The sequence below is a fragment of the Eschrichtius robustus genome, chromosome 12 (genome assembly GCF_028021215.1).
Source record: "Eschrichtius robustus isolate mEscRob2 chromosome 12, mEscRob2.pri, whole genome shotgun sequence".
NCBI classification, from domain to species: domain Eukaryota; kingdom Metazoa; phylum Chordata; class Mammalia; order Artiodactyla; family Eschrichtiidae; genus Eschrichtius; species Eschrichtius robustus.
In genome coordinates, this window is record NC_090835.1 from 92,835,116 (window position 1) to 92,851,664 (window position 16,549).

Consider the following 16,549-nt stretch of genomic DNA (forward strand, 5'->3'; position numbering starts at 1 on the left):
TGAAAATTTAAGTGATTGATTAATAAAGCATGCATTTTTGGAGAGTTTTGACACATTTGGGTCCTCTGCACTTTATGATTACTTAGATGTCTCGGCCCCAGAGGCTTTATTGACATAATCTAGGAGTGAGGTCACCGTGGCTGGGAGACATCAAAGTAACCACAGGTGTTTCTAGGGAGTATCTGTCACAGGAGTGCCGCGTTTCACATACTTGTATTTGGAAAATAACATTATCAGAGAGTCTTCACATCACCCTCCAAGGAGACTCTCGCATTTTTTGTGCACAGAGAACATGAAGCGGTGAGGTTGCACTTTGGCTTAGGACACACGGATGGGAGGGGCTGGTGCACACAAGCTGCTGGCCCGTCAGCGGTGTCATCATAGTTCAGCGTGGTGCGCGCTTAACGGGGAGCCCAGCCCAGCTCTCAGTCCCTTGTAAATATTCACGCGCTGAAACCCCAAGCCGCCCTCTGGGGGAGGTGCTATTGCTATCCCTATGTTACAAGTAAAAGAAGTCTGTTTTTATAAAGTTGGGAACTATAATTCTGTTGATGTTTGGAATGTCAGGGGAACCGGGCAAAACGACTCCATCCAGAGGAATTTAAAACCCCTGTATAGCTTAACCCCAGAGCAGACTACATGTAAACCATCCAGAAAGGTTTTCTAAAGCTTTCTACTACCTGCCCACGTCCTGGCTCAGACATGTAATCATGTGCACATAATCCTTCCCAACTAAGCCTCTGTGCTCCTTGGTGGCGATTCAAACCCATTTCCTTGGCTCTGCTGGCTGCAGGACCGCAAGGCCAATGGTTCTTTCTTTCTGATGGAAGATCGCCACCCTGTAATGTTACTGATTTCTCTTATGTTTTGGGTAATAAAACCACCTGCCCTTTGTTGGTAGAATGTGCTGGTAGAAGTTTTCTTTTGTTTTAGATCCATCCACCTCAGGTGTCAGAGGTGTATTCTGCATCTAAATATAGCACATAATGCCCATCATCCAATACGTGCCCTGAGGAAGAATGCCTTTTGCCACTCCTTCTGGAGAATATTGCCAAAGCAGCTTTGAAATGGCTTTGTTCTCAATGTGCCTTTGCTGAAATTGTTTTCCTCATACCAGTGTCTTCTGAATAGTTACCTCATTTTTCCCATTTTCAGAGAGCCGTGATACACAAATTGTGCATGACCTTGGTGTCTCTCCTTTTGTTTTTGACGCTTACGAAGACCTTCCCTGTCACCTGCTTGGTTGACGACTGGTTTGTTCATAAAGCAAACTTTCTGACCCGACTCTGCTACTTATATGTTGTCATGCAAGCCTCAAAGCCCAAGTATTACTTTGCCTGGACGTTAGGTGAGTTTGTTGGAGGGTGCTAAATGAATGAGGGAAAAATGATACTCCTTGGATGGCTTGGCCAGAGCAACATTTGGATCACCTAATCTGAAAAAAGTCCAGTGCGTGATGGAAGGCAGTTGAGCCGGGGTCACTTTCTACCTTGCAGACTAACCGTCTTCTTTCCCACCGCCCATAAACTCAATTATCTGTGATAAGGAGGAAAGAAATCCTGGCTGTTGTTATTAACAGACGTCAAAACCTGGAAGCTGCTGCTTCTACCAATCAAACTTGGAAAGCTAGGGAAAAATTCCGGCATGATCTGGCTTTCTGGTAATTTTTCTGGGTTGTCTGTAATACAGGATACACACTGACTTAATGTTATCAACACATGTGCTCATTTAGGTTACACTTCTTCTTTAAGAAATTGTTGGTTAAGCTTTATGCCTTAGAAAGAAACTGATTTCAAGTGACTTTTTTTTTTTTAAAGGTAGAAAGTTCAACTTAATTTGGTATTATCACACTTTTTTTTTTCCTGTGAGATAACTTTAGTCAATATTAAGCTTTCATCTCTTTCCTTTTAAATAATTTTAGACCAGAAAAGTTGAAACCTTTGCTAAAGTGAGCAATAAACCTTCTGTTTACTTACCAAGAATGGTAAAGTGTTTTGATAAGGCATGGTAACCCTATCTATTTCACATTTGGAACCCTTTCAGGAATGGAAGTTTAACACCTTAGCTGCCAGTGACCTGGGGCTTGATGTCAGGGAACAGTGACTTGGTTTATGAAGTCAAATAGATTATTAAACAGTTCCTAGTGCTTAGTGCATATTTCATAAGGGCACAGCACTTAATTGAGTTCTCTTCTCTCATTTCATGCTCCAAGTTTATAGTCCCCAAATCAAGTTCGTAGCTACTGTTTTTTTTTTCATTTATTATTTTTATTACGGTGAAATATACCTAATGTAAAAGTTGCCATTTTAACCATCTTTACTGTACGATTTAATGGCATTAAGTTCATTCACAGTGTTGTGCAACCATCACCACCACCATCCATCTCCAGAACTTTTCCTGAAACAGAAACTCTGTCCATTAAACAAAGCAATAACCCCCCATTCCTCTTTCTTCCCTGCTCCTGGTCCAAATTATTTTTAAAGGTCACAACGTTCAGAGACAAGTTCAGTCTAGTGCAGTATTTATGTTACACTTGACCAGAGAGAGACTTCAGAGCTTTTCCAAAATCTGCCGTGGGGGAAATTTTGTTTCTGGTCCCATTCAGTTTAATTCAAGGAGTTTTTTTGTGGAGTACCAGTCCGTGTGCTATGAGGAACTCAAAGGTGAGTAAGATATCTCATCCCTCAAGATCGTTACAGCCTGTGAGGACACAGACGCGTACACCAATGAGGCAATACACATCAGGAGCTGTCCCAGTAGTAGGATTACAGAGGGGATAATGTACATGGACTGGTCCTTGGGGAGGGCTTCCAGAGTCTCCTTGTATCTGATTCCTTTTTCTGCAGATGCTTTATTATTGAAAAATAATTTCCTTCATAGGTAGGCATTAGGCCTACTATGGATGGAATACTGGGCATATTTTTCTATGTGAAGTAGAGTTTTCGCTTTGCTCCAACCTTGAGAGAGAGAGAGAGAGAGAGAGAGTGTGTGTGTGTGTGTGTGTGTGTAATAGAATCTCACTCCTTTCCTAACTTCTACTTCTTCACTTTTCCTCCTTTTCTTTTCCCCTCTCCCTCCCCTTCCCGCTCCCATATTCTGTATCCCAGGGCTTATGGGCTGGCTCCTGGACTAAAGCAGCTCCTGATTTAAGGAGGAAAGAAAGGCCATTCCGTAGTCTCATAGGGAAAGTCTAACACGAGGTGGGTTGTGCTGGCAGGGACCTGGGTGGGGAGGGGCTTACGGGGCACAGGGGTGTCTGCCGTCAGTCTGCTCGTTGCGGAGTGACCCCAGATATTTGGAATAGAGGAGTGACCCCTTCCACGGACAGCTTTCTCCGTGGACTTACCTCTTTGTCTATTCTCCCCCACTGCCCTTTCTTTGTTGTTTCTCGTAGCTTCAGTAGAAACACTTCATTACTTTGTATGGCCTCAATTTGAAGTTTGTTGTAGTTTAGATTGCATGGGCTGGTCTGAAATTAACCTTTGTATTATTTATGAGTAAAGAAGCAATGAATAGTGTAACAGGGAATGTTCAAACTGCTTAACTGAATAATTGTTTTATCCAGCTCCTTCAAACACCATTTACATATAATTGATGTACTAGTTATACATGATTATAAATTTAATCCTTAAAGCTGGCCTCTTGATGAATCTCAGCTGAGATGCACTGTGTAAGCCTAGTTCTAGTTACCGTTTCTATTGAAAGAGTACAGCTATTTTCTTTGGACTTAGCATACGAGGCTGGTTGGTTGTTTTTCTTCTACTAATTCGTACTAATTAGTGAGACTCAATTTTAGCCCAGGCTGTGTTCTAAAGATCACAGATTCCAAAATATGGGTGTCCAAATGAATTTATCTTCAGTCATATGTTAGAGCCATGTACAGTGCAAGCGAAGCCAGTTTTAGACTGGTGAAATTAGAACCTGTAACTGCTCTAAAGCAAAAACCAGTCTTGGATACAGGGTAGCAGAATGCTCTAAGGGGAGCAGGGAATTCTGACCTCGTCTAAATGCAGCAGTTCTGAGAGTCGCCACTTCTGGTTCTTACATTTATCTTTCAGATGACTCCTAGCCACTCAGGCTGTGGAGCCAGAGTTCTAGTATTCAGATTCTGGCACTGTTTAACATTAAGATCACTCAGGTGGTAACATTACTAAGCTTTACTCTTCTTAATAGCAAGATGGGGGTGGTAATAATAATAATGGTGGCAGCTAACCATTCTTGAGTGCTGACTTGGGCCAGGCCCTGTGTTATGCACTCTACATATATTCAATTTGGTTCAATCTTTTCAACATCCCTTTAAAATGGGTACTGTTATTACATCCATTTTCTACTCAGGGGAATAGGTTTCTAGAAGTTAGATAACTCTCCCAAGGCTGTGAATGGACCCTGTTCCCAAGTGGAGAAGGGAACCCAGGAGACCTGTCATTCCCACCCTGAACCACCATCTTGCTCACAATGGTGTGATTAAATGAGAAATGTCTGTGGAATGCTTTACAGAATCCTGGGAAAATAGTAAGGACCAAAAAAAAAACGTCATTATTCTTCTTTTTTTTTTTTTTTTTTTTTAGATCTGACGCTGGAGATGGGAGAGGGAATTCCTGGGTTGCTATGCTGGTCCCAGCATGGTCAGCCCCAGCCCTGTTTTTAGTTGTCAACACAACCCTCAGGGGCTTGTCCTCTCCTGGTTCAGTTTATTTCTGTCATTCACAGTTTGTGCCCACACATTTTAAAACTCTTGGTTTCTTAACTGGTACACCCTGCCTTTGTTCTTCTTTTTCTTTTCCACTGAGTTTCCCCTCTGGTCGGCTTGGGAGAAAGACGTATTAGGACTTGGTACTTTTCCTCCTTTCTTCTAAAAGAAACCAGATCATTTTACAGTGAAGCTAAGCATAAGATAAGCGATATTAAATCATCAACGATGCCAAAAGGAAAGGAGGCATACTTAGAGCGGGTGCTTTTTCTTCAGAAGTCCAGCTCGAGTTGGACCTGAACTCCCATAGCAATGGAATGAACAGAGCTGGTGAAGGAAAGTTTTCTCTGAGCTCTCCCCCAGATCTCAGACTTTACAATTTCATTAGTTTATTTTTCTTAGGAAAATATTCTAACAGACTGAACTTGAAAGAAGATGAGAGAAAAAATTAGCCTTTTGGCTATCATAATACAACTGTGTTGATTTCATCAGATCTCTTTTTGAGTGTAAAAAATTCCATTAAGGAATTGAGTAGAACTGAAATACAGCCGGGGGACATTTTCATAGAGTTCAGTGAAGTGACATAACGATGGACACAGGAGCTTTTGGACTGACTTTGTGGGTAGGGTGGCTTTGGTCATTGTGTCCACATGTGGCCTCTATGGCAGCTGGTCCCAAATTCACATCTCTAGAACCGTTCTTTTTCTTAGGTTCTAAATTTTTCTAACTGTATCTTGGCTGCCCCAACTGATAACCTACTGGCATGTCATGCTTCACATGTCCAGAACGAACTCCAATTTCTCTTTCAGAGCTGGTTCTCCTCCTGATATAATGACATCAGCCTGTGTCCCGCCATCTTTAATGACAGCTCTTGGACGGAGTCCCCTATATCTTCTGGTCTCTGAGCTTATATGTATTTTCACCTTTTTCCCTTTCTCCCCTTATATCCAGTTGGTCACTAAATCTTCCTGTTTCTTTGCTTTGCTTCTTCATTCCTCTTGTTTTCATTTTGCATTTTATGAGCATCTAGCACCTTCCTTCTTACTTAGCAGGTGCTCACTAAATGCTAGTGAATGAATAAAAATGAATGAATAAAAGTTGAGGTCACCCAAGAGCCAAAACTGATTCATAATGGTACCAGGTCCTTTAAATTTATTTTGGTTTCTTTTCCAAGGAAACTATCTCTCTTCATCTCAAAGCTAGACAGACATTTAGTATCTTTTAAAGCAGCAATGTGACTTTTGTTCCACATCCTAATGTGTTGTTTTAAAAACCATAGCTGATGCAGTGAATAACGCAGCTGGCTTTGGGTTCAGCGGAGTGGATAAGAATGGAAATTTCTGTTGGGATCTGCTTTCTAACCTAAACATCTGGAAAATTGAGGTGAGTTTATCATGCTTTTGAATCAAGCTGCCATTATGAATAAAGCAGATGGTTTGCTGTGAGTGTGGTATCCATAGAGGTTTATCATCAGTGTGCAAGGAAAAGCTGCTATCAGGAAATGCTGGCTCCAGCAGGCTTGGGGACATTTTGTATCTTGGAACTTCTTTTTTTTTTTTCTTTTCTTTTAAGGTGCCTACTTTCTTGGCAGTATTAATGGTTCAAGTAATAACAACACACGAAAAATCTGAAAAAGAGCCAGGAAAATCTTTTTGTTGCTTACATTCCTGTTCTATCAACTAGAAAGTACAGATATCATTTTCTCTTGTTCACATTCTCCTTTCCTCAGTCAAGGGTACAGACTAGCAGTTGTATTTAGATTTCAATATTGCCAGTGTTCTCGGTGGTTCCTTTAGAAACATTTATGATGCATTCACTTTTAAGAATTGCAATTGCTGCACAGCTTTTAGACCACTAGAATCAGTGTGGTTTTTCTTTTTCGCTGGCTTTGTTCTTGGACCACAGTTCTGGATATGTTTCCATCTCTAGTGATGGTCTCTCTGGGGCCACATCCTTCTTGGTTTCCTTGGCATTGTCATCCCTAGGAGCTGAAAGAAATGCCAAGTCTTGGGCCCTTTTCCTCCTGGCAGCTGGTTGGGAGGAAGGGCATGATTCTCAACATACCGAAGTGTTGGTTCTCCAGCCAGGTGACTCATGGTTGCTGGTGGTTGATTTTCCACCCGCCACAGGGCAGGCAGAGTGCCACTGGAGAGTTTGGGCAGAAAGGGGATGTCCATATAGGGCAGGAAGCCCAGGATGTGGAGACTGACCACCTGCCACCCACATTTGGTGGAAACTAGGCCATCAGGGGACCTGTGTTCTGGGTAAAGGGCTGAGTTATGTATTTATTATAAAAGAAAACCAGAAGGAGAAAGTTTGTATTTCCAATAAAGTTGATATAGAGCAAGGAGCTAAAGAATACCAAGGAAGTCTGTCTTATTTAAGGCACCTTGAAGCTGTGTGTATAGCATTTTATTAGCCGTAGAAGGTGTCTAAATGGATAAATAAAACTCCGTAGGGTTTTGACATTAAAAACTCATAGTACAAAAGTCTATCTGTCCGTCCATCATTGGTCTGATATCTCTCTCCCTTCCTTCCTTCCTTCCAAACATATTACATTAGGCCAGTGTGTGGCCTAAGATTTTCTTACGGTTGAAACAGAAAACAGTGACATTTGCACTTTTCAACTTCGTTAGGAATTCTGGTTCTTAAATGTTTGCTTCATGCTTTCTACCACCAGCCTTTATTAAGTCTTTTTTTTCTTCTTTTTTCTTTTGAATGAGAAAACCCAGTTGATGACTTATTTTGGAATCTCTCTTCCTCAATGGTTGATTTACCTGCATCATTGCCAGTTGGGTGATGTTTGTTTTCTTTTCTGTATTGTGACTCCTTCATGCGTAAAATCTCCTTACTATTCTAGATACAATTGGAAGCATTTGAACCTGTGCAGCTATTTGTAGAATAACGTCACCAGACTGACCTGGGTTTACAGATGGCCACAGAATGAAAAGATGACAATTAAATTCAAGCTGTCTCCGTAATGGCGCTAAATTCACATGATGAAACTTTTCCGGTGGCAAATCCCATTTTAGAGTATTTAGTTTTAAAATTCAGATGACTTAAATTTTGTGTTTCACCAGAATGGAAGGAAAACCTACAAAACATTCCTTCAGTCGTCCTATAATTTGAAAATAGATTGAGAAAAATTGAGACTTTGTGAGCCAAGTTTTAGTTGCAAAGTAAATCTTATAAACCCCAGAAAATTTGACTGTGTGCAATGGAACAGCGGATCTACTCCTGAGTCAGTAGTCACTTGAAATAGCACGTCTAATCTGCCGCCAGGGAAATTCTGGGGAGGACTTTCCATTTCTTGGGGTATTTTTAAAGCTAATGATAGGTGTTATTTTCTCCTTTCTAGACTGCCACAAGTTTCAAAATGTACTTAGAAAACTGGAATATTCAGACAGCTACTTGGCTAAAGCGGTAAGGAAAACAAAAACGACCTCATTACTCATGGCACTGGGATATGTTTAGATGGGTGTCATTAGATGAACAGCGATAGTCTGCCAGTGGTAACCTCATCTGACACTTGTGTTTGGTATTAACATCTATGCTGTGTAAATGAAAAAGTAGAAACACAGTAATTTGAGAAGGTCACAATGTAGCATATTTATTTTACTGTACCAAATACTTCATACTGCCATTACTGTGTACCAGGTACTCATTTAATCCTCATAACGATCCCATGAGGTGTTGGTAATTATTATCCCCATTTTACAGATGAGGAAAGTGAGGCACAGAGGGGTTATGTAACTTGCCCAAAGTCACACAGCTAATGAGCAATAGATATGAGCCCATATCTCATAGATAACAGATATGAGTGTCTCTCCAGAGCCAGGCTCTTAAGCTCTATGATGTGCTGCCTCTTATCTAGAGGCGAGCCTATTGCTCAGTTGTCATGGGGGGGGTCAATGTCAGCATCAGATCACTGAAGATTGCTGTGTTTATTTTATCCCCCGTATCGAAAGCTTTATGGTACCCCAAATGCTTATGCTTTTCAACTTTGTATTTTTGTTGTTTCTCTGTCCTTTTGTTTTTCTACACATTCCAAAATTAGAAACATTAGTTATTGTGGAACTAATGATATGCTATCCTTGAAGTGGCAAACTTGAGCTTGTGAATATTCCTATCACATGAGTGCAGGGAGAGTGTAAAAATATCAAGCTGTTGATTCTGCTGTTTTTGATAAGTAGCATTTTTCATCAGGTAAAACATCGGGGTAAAAGAAGAGACAATGTATAATAATTCCAACAAAGTAAACTCATGCAACTACTCTGAACATGCAGTTTTTGAAAATTTGCCCTTAATGTTATTGCTATTCATTTTGCAAGTCATTTTAGCATAAACCTCTTTCTGTATATTGAATAATCCCAATGTATGGAGAGTCCTACAATCTCCACTAGGAGTTCGTTCTACATAAACATTTTTTATGTGACTGAACATACATGTGGGCACATAAAAATGAAAAAAAACTATTTAAAAATCATTTTAGAAAATAGAATATTTCATTCATACAAAAAGATACAGAGGGTAAGAAACAAATACCCATGCAAACTACCTCTCATTTCAAAAAGAAACGTTACAAATGGAGTCCCATCCTGTGTTTCTTTCCTCAAATGCATTCCCTTTCTTCCTATGAAGAGAGAGCCGTAGTCCTTAGTTTGGGTTTAACTTGGTTACTTTTGACAGCCCAGCCAGGCTGGATTGGTGTTAACTGTTGGGATTTCTGTTTTACTTTTCATCTGGGCTCGCATTTAGGAAGCCATGTAGTTGCTCCTATGGTGCCACTGGCAATCCGTAGACTGAATTTGGCAGGAAGTCCCCTGTCACGTCGTTTTAATAAACAACCAAGAAGCCAAAGATCTCCAGGGTATTTGCTGACAGTTTCTAGAGTCTTACAATGTCCTCACTCTTTAAGGCAAATTCATGGATTGGAATCCAGTAGACACTGAGGACTGAAGAAGCCATGTAACTGACACGTTGATTTTGTGCTGGAGTCATGGCCAAGAGAGATGAGAAGGCTGCAGTGTTGATGAGTTAGATGACATTGGGGCCAGCATGGAAAAGTAAATTAATTTAGACGAAATAAGGATCTCACTTCTAAAGACCCTTACCCTGATTCTAAAAGTTTTAGTGCCAATGGCACTTATTTATCCATAAGTATCCCTGGTAGATTAGGCCATTGGTGGAATAAGCTTCTATAAGGCAGGAGCTCTCGTTGGGGAAAAGTGACCACTCTGACTTTTATTGATATTGTGTGGTGGGGTCCAGATCATTTAGTCCTATGGAGGTTAAACATTCATGCATCTTACAAAGAGATTGAACTGTGAATGGCCCGTCTGGGAGTGTTTAAGAAAACTAGAGCTCAAAGCTGCTTGGATTGCGCTGCAGGTGCCTGAATAGGGTGAGGCAGGCACGCCATTAATATTGGATCAAATGATTTCTGCATGATTGGTTCCAAAATGATGCAGGTGTAGATGGAAGTTTCTGGTATGTTTGACCTGTGGCCCGTTGTACCTTCCTGTCTTCACAGAGTGTGCTATGAGCGGGTTCCCTGGTACCCCACAGTGCTAACCTTCATCCTGTCTGCCTTGTGGCATGGTGTCTACCCTGGATACTACTTTACCTTCTTAACTGGAATCCTTGTCACGCTAGCAGCCAGAACGGTAAGCTCCCTTTGGCTGTGGGGTCTTTTCCTTAGTTAATCAGATGCCTGTGTGTTTGTTGTCTTTTAGGTCCCAGCAGAAGTGGTGTTGGGGGTGATGGTAGGAGTGATGTTTTGAAAAATCAACAAAAGTCTTCCCATTAGAGAAATACTTAAATATACTGGAACTTATGGTCATAAAATGGTTAAGCATTTTATTTTTGTATTAGTTGCAGGGGGTGTTTGCAAAACAAAAGGACTTTTAGGAACAATGTTTAGTGCCTTAAGAGATGAAAACATTTTTAATCATTAAAGGCTGTAAACATAGTCTACTAATTACAGGTGACAATGATTATTAATTAACGTAGGCTCTGTAAAACTGCATTTTGCTTATACTCTACTTAATTTCTCTTTTCATTATCCTACACCTAAAAATAATTTAGTTTCTGAGCAACGGGTAAAATTGCAGCCATAGGAACTGTTCTCTTAAAGATTGCTCTCAGCTCTCATGTTGGATCCAATTAAATTAGTTTGTGTAAAGTCCTTTGTGAATTTGATAAATTTGGTCCTCTAGGTTTTGGGGGTAGCTTTCAGTTTGTCCTAGACTGTTCCTGCCATTTGCTGGCTGTAGAGCAAGAATAATATGCCTTTAAAATATGCCTGTCCTCAAAGAATGAGGTGAACATGTATATAAGTAATTACAATTCACTGTATTCTGTCAAATACAGAGCTTTGAATTTTATTTCATCTCAATACTTGATAATGATTGTGGCATTCCTTATTCAGGTGCCAAGAGCTTTTAATGAGATTTGTTGAGCTGTATTTTAGATGTGGATTTAGGAGCCCCAGCACAGCTATTCATTCATTCTTTTTTTTTATTTTAAAAATATATTTATTGAGTGCCTAGTACGTGCCAAGTACTGTGATGGATGGGTACTGGAGAAAAAATGGAGAGTAGAACAGATATGGCCCCTGCTCCTGGTCTAGAGCTGGGAATAGAAATGGATAACATCTTCATATTTGTTAAATGGAGAGACAGAGTGGGAATTCTTTTCCATTTCTTTCAGCTATTCACTCATTCTTGAATTCATCTGCTCTATTAATATTTCAGGAGCCCTACTATATGCTAGTAGGTGCTGGGCTATTGCAGTGAACAAAAGTTCCTCGCCCATGGAATTTTTTAGTTAGAAGAAGGTTTGTGGGGATACATGTGTGAACAAGATGGATAATTGATTATTCTGATTAGCACACTTTAAAGTACATATTTTACGTATTTGTGCAGAAGACATTTTCTTTTCTCCTGTACATATGCTAACTTGGATCACAAAACTAAAAAACAGATGGGAGGACAAACTTGAACAAAGGCCAGAATTTTGTTAATACTTTCAGAGTATTATTTCTTAAGATGTCTTTAGTTGATTTCAATGGGTATAAAAGGATTAATTTATGTAAAGCCTCTTGGGTGACCTGGAAATGTTTTTCACAAATAAGTTAGGTAAGAGATGGAGGGAAAAGGGTTGATAGAACAGTATTTACATTTTTTTTCCAAAAGGAGAATGAACTCAAACAGTCATGAAGTGTCTCAGGCCTGGGAAGTTACCTAGCAAAATCTCTTACATGCTTTTCAGTACTGCCCACAGATGGACCTCTAGCCTCTGTCCTGAGGAACTCGGAGCCGAGGAGGCGCCCTCAGCTTCCCAGGCAGCCCTAGGAAGCCTTTCCTGCTTTGAGGCTGACCTACCTATAAGCCAGCCATTGTTTCAGCTCTATCTTTGGTTCTGGCATCTGGAAATTAGGTGTCTTTCTGGAGCCAAATCTGTGTCAAAAGACCTACAAATGAGTATCCTTTGACCCAGCATTTTCCATCTCAAAGAATGCTGTTTTCTTGTCTGGAAAATAGGCATACTGATGCTTACATGATAGGCCTGTGGGGAGAGTCAACAGAGATGATACCCATAAAGAATTCACACAGGCTTGGCACACAGTAAGCACTCAGTAAATCGTAGCTCATGTTATTATACTATTATATTATTACTGTTATTCAAAGGAAATAATTAGGAAACAGTGCAGAGACTTTTCTACAAGAGTATACATCACAGAATTGTTTACAATAGCAGGGGATAGGAGACTAACTTTCCCATAATTAAAATTGTATCAGGTTAATATTTAATGACATGGAAAAACATTCATGCTATGTTACTAAATGAAAGAACAGGCTTAACATATATTGACGCCACTGGAAACGTAAATATGGATATATATGAATATAAAAGGACTTGGAAGGTATATGCCAAGTTTTTCAACAGTGCTTTTCTCTGGGAGATATTAAAGAAAAAAAAATCTGATTCTGCTTAGTTGTTCTTTAAACATTTTTCTACAGTGCGTGAACATATATTTTTTTAATAATAAGAAAAACCATAGTGGTATTTTTAGTTGAAAATAGAACTCAGATGGTTGGTCGTTTTTAGCTCCTATGTTCCTGAGGGGTATTACCTGCATGCATGGAGTAAAAGTTTCTATTTTTTGCATCCCCCCCATCCACCATGACTTCCTTGGTGAGCAGGTGAGGAACAACTACAGACATTACTTCCTTTCTTCAAAAGCCCTCAAGGTTTTTTATGACATAGTCACCTGGGCTGTCACTCAGCTGGCCGTCTCTTATACAGTCGCCCCCTTCGTTATGTTGGCCGTTGAACCCACCATCAGTTTATACAAGTAAGTTTCCACTGTCCTCGATTGCTCTATAGTAAACTTGTCTCTTCTGTGTTTGACTTAGGAGTTGGCAAATTGAATCAATCAGTACTGACAATCTCTATGTATGGTTTCGATGGGAAAATGTCTAGAGAATGCTTTAAGAGGAAGTGTCTGTCCTGGAGATGCCAACAGACAAATAGTAATACAGTGAGCAGAGTTGACAGGTAGCCCTTCAGCCACGCCTAATGTAAGTAAGAGATGCTTATGGCAGTGAATTCTGAAGGGATGTATCCAGATTACAAACTCAGAGGGTGAGTTCACTGCCTTTGCCTCTTTTTCCTGGGGTTAGGCTATGTTGGAGGCCGTGGGGCACTCAGAGAGGGACAGAAGCGGGGGACAGAAGCAGGCCACAGCTGGGGCTGGGTTCAGCCTACAGACAAGAGGCCTTTAGGGAAAGGGTGTCAGGCCCTTATATTCAAACACCAGCCCTCCAGATGAACTGCAAACCTCTTTGTGCTTACTTTTATTGTTTCCCTCTTTTGTTGAATTAGTCGTGTTTCTCTACTCTTGGAGAAATGGTTGCATGACCTCTGGCAAGTTATTAACCTCTTTTACCAGTGTTTTCTCAACTGTAAAATGAAGGTAAGAATAGAATTCACCTCCAAGCACCTTTAGGTGTTAGGATTGAATGAGGCAAACGTGCAAGGGGCTCAGCCCAGTGTCTGGCATGTAGTCTGTACTCGATAAATACCAACTTGTGTTATTTACTGGTTTGCAGAGACTTTTGCCGATTGAGTTTGGACCATAGCTACAGTCAGAAAAGTGGCTTAGAGATAAACATGCAAACGTGCCTTATTGTACATCAGGGATTGGACTCACTGGTCAGGAATGATCAAAGGAATTTTACGACTTGGTACAGGTATCAATGTCTAGGATGATTTTTTTTTTTTCAGGTTATGGGCAAAGAAGGTAGAGGGAAGTACACCATGCTCCTCAGTGAAGTCTGTTTCTATAATGCCGCTTAGGTCACAGGAGTTATGTCTGTATAATATGGAAGTTGAGCTGGTTTATACACAAATTTTTCTAGACAAGGGATGCCAGAATAGTGGAAAAACAATGAAATCTTCAGCCAAAAAAAGCCCTCAGTTCAGCTGCTACAGCGGTAGGAGCCATGAGGAGTGCCCACCCGCGCTGGGCTCCCTCTTCTCACAGGCGCCCCGCCCAAGCTGCACCATCTTGGTTTACCTCCTCTGCACCCTCCCTCCGGGCAGCCCCACTTGCTCACAGCTCTGTTGTCCTTTCTCTTGTCTCAGCGCCCTCTAGCCAGCATTTGCCCTTCATTATCTGGGACTGTTATTGTCCCCTGAAGCAGCCTTAGCCCAGCTGAGCTATCTGCCTGGCTGTCCAAGTTTCTGGCTTGGGTGCTCATCGTCTGTGTTAGCTCTCTGGTTACAGAGTCTCATAGGTTTTGAGTTGTCTGCTTCCGTCTTCATAGGTTAACTTGTAACCCTGGGCCCTTCTCTCCCTTTTCTTTGGAGGTGCCCGACCCCCTCCACACTCCCTTACTCTAGGGGAGAGAGCTGCTAGTGAGGAGATGACTTTATAAAGAAATGGAACGGTGAAATAAAAAATGGTCCATTAAATCAGATTTTTAAAAAAGAGGTACTTGTTTTTTTATAACAGGCATTGAAGCACATTGACTTGCATTCCTGAGTAAGATGGATGGGGCTGAGGGGTTTCCTCCAGTGTTTGGAAAATCTAAGTCCCTATGAGGACTAATAAACAGGAACTGGAGAGAGACAGAAAAACCACCCTAGTCCTGGTGTTTCAAGCACATGATGTTGCCAGACGCAAGATTTTTTTCAGGAATATATGTATCATGTTGTAGCAGAAATGCCTGTATTTAACTCAGTAGCATTTAATACCTACAGTATGCTGGGTACTTTTCTAGAAGCTGGGGGATGGGATGGTGAGCAAAAGGTAGAAATCATTCTTACTTCCATGGAAGAGATAGCTTGGTGGAAGTGACAGGAAATAATTGAAAAATTTATTAATACCCACTAACATCATACTCTGAGTGAATGGTACAAAGATTTATGATGTAACAGGAATCTGCTCTTGGGAGGAAGCAGCGTTTGAGTCCTGGAGTCTGAGGGTGCTGAGAGTGGTGGATGGAACACTGTGGGCTGTGTTCCAGACCCAGGGAGCAGCATAGATAAGCCCCATTGTGATAGGAGGAAGCCCCGAGAAACATGAGTGTGGGCAGAATGTAGAATCAATCCAAGGTATAGAGCAGTGAGCTGAGAAGAGACAAGGGTAGGTATCAGTGTCCCTGTTTATCATATATGGAAGTGGAGGCTCAGAGAGGGTGAGCAGTTAAACAAAACTCACACAGCAAGGCCCGAGTTTCAGATGCAAAATTTTTTCTTCTTTTTTTAAACAGCAAGAGCAGTAGTGCAGTTACTAAAAATTTCTCTAGGAGAAGCTATTTTGGATGAATGTTACTGCTAGGGGAGTAGCACAAAATGGTGATTTGTTTGTGATCACATGCATTTAACCAACTAAGCATGCTAATTTCTATATTTAGGCAGGAGTTCTAGGGAAAGAATTAAATCATTATCAATCCAGATCACTCATGTAGATTTCCATTTCTTTTTAAAAACAATCTAGTTTATTATTTTTTTTAGAAAACACCTTTGTTTAGGGTGAAATCGACATTTCTGTGACTTCTGTCAATTACAAGCAATTCAACCTAATACGTTGTTTTCATAGTTGCTTATGTATATAATTTAAGTTCCCTATCTAGATCAGCTCTGTCCAATAGAAGTTTCTACAATGACCAAAATACCATCCAGTATGTTGGCCACCAGTGCATGTGGCTGTTGAGCTTTTGAAATGTGGCTAGTGTGACTGAGGAACGGAGTTTTCAATTTATCTAATTTGAATTTTAACAGCCACATGTTGCCAATGGCTATTATAGATTGCCTCTCAAAAAAAGTTTTCAGAATCTTTTAAAAACAATTATTTTCAGAAACTCTTAAGAGAATCACTGAATCTGGCAAAAGAAATTAAAATTGAATCATCTTTTTAGTCGAGGTGGCTCTAGATGCATTCCAGATCCGTTCCTCACTAGGGGATAATTTAAATAACTGGCAATGAATGGCAGTTGTATGCAAATCCATTTCTCAGGATACCCTTCCCTGATTGACATTTAAATGTTAGATGGGCTTCATTTTTCTGTGTAGTCACTTTTCAATGTACAGTGACTACAAATCCCAGCTTTAAATTTCTTAGTCTAATTTTTTTCCTTTAAGTTGTAAATGAGCCCCAAGTGAACATGTAAATGTATTATGAAAGAACTTGTGATTCCAAAAAGATGGTGGAGTAGAAGGACTTGAGCTTACCTCCTCTTGTGAAAACACTGAAATCACAACTAACTGCTGACCAACCATCAACAAAAAAGACTGGCATCTACCAAAAAAGATATTTTATATTCAAAGACAAAGAAGAAGCCACAGCGA

The 16,549-nt window shown here is 40.5% G+C and overlaps 1 protein-coding gene across 2 annotated transcripts in view; it reads left to right on the forward strand.

The window, feature by feature from the left end:
- MBOAT1 (membrane bound O-acyltransferase domain containing 1) overlaps positions 1-16,549 on the forward strand; it is a 108,186-nt gene that overhangs the window by 81,754 nt on the left and 9,883 nt on the right. Inside the window, exons 8-12 of one of the 2 annotated variants that reach the window (XM_068558333.1) lie at positions 1,156-1,348; positions 5,970-6,073; positions 8,049-8,113; positions 10,224-10,356; positions 12,898-13,049. In XM_068558333.1, the coding sequence (XP_068414434.1) occupies positions 1,156-1,348; positions 5,970-6,073; positions 8,049-8,113; positions 10,224-10,356; positions 12,898-13,049 (647 nt within the window). The remainder of the gene's footprint in view (positions 1-1,155; positions 1,349-5,969; positions 6,074-8,048; positions 8,114-10,223; positions 10,357-12,897; positions 13,050-16,549) is intronic. The other variant, XM_068558334.1, reaches the window with a different exon arrangement.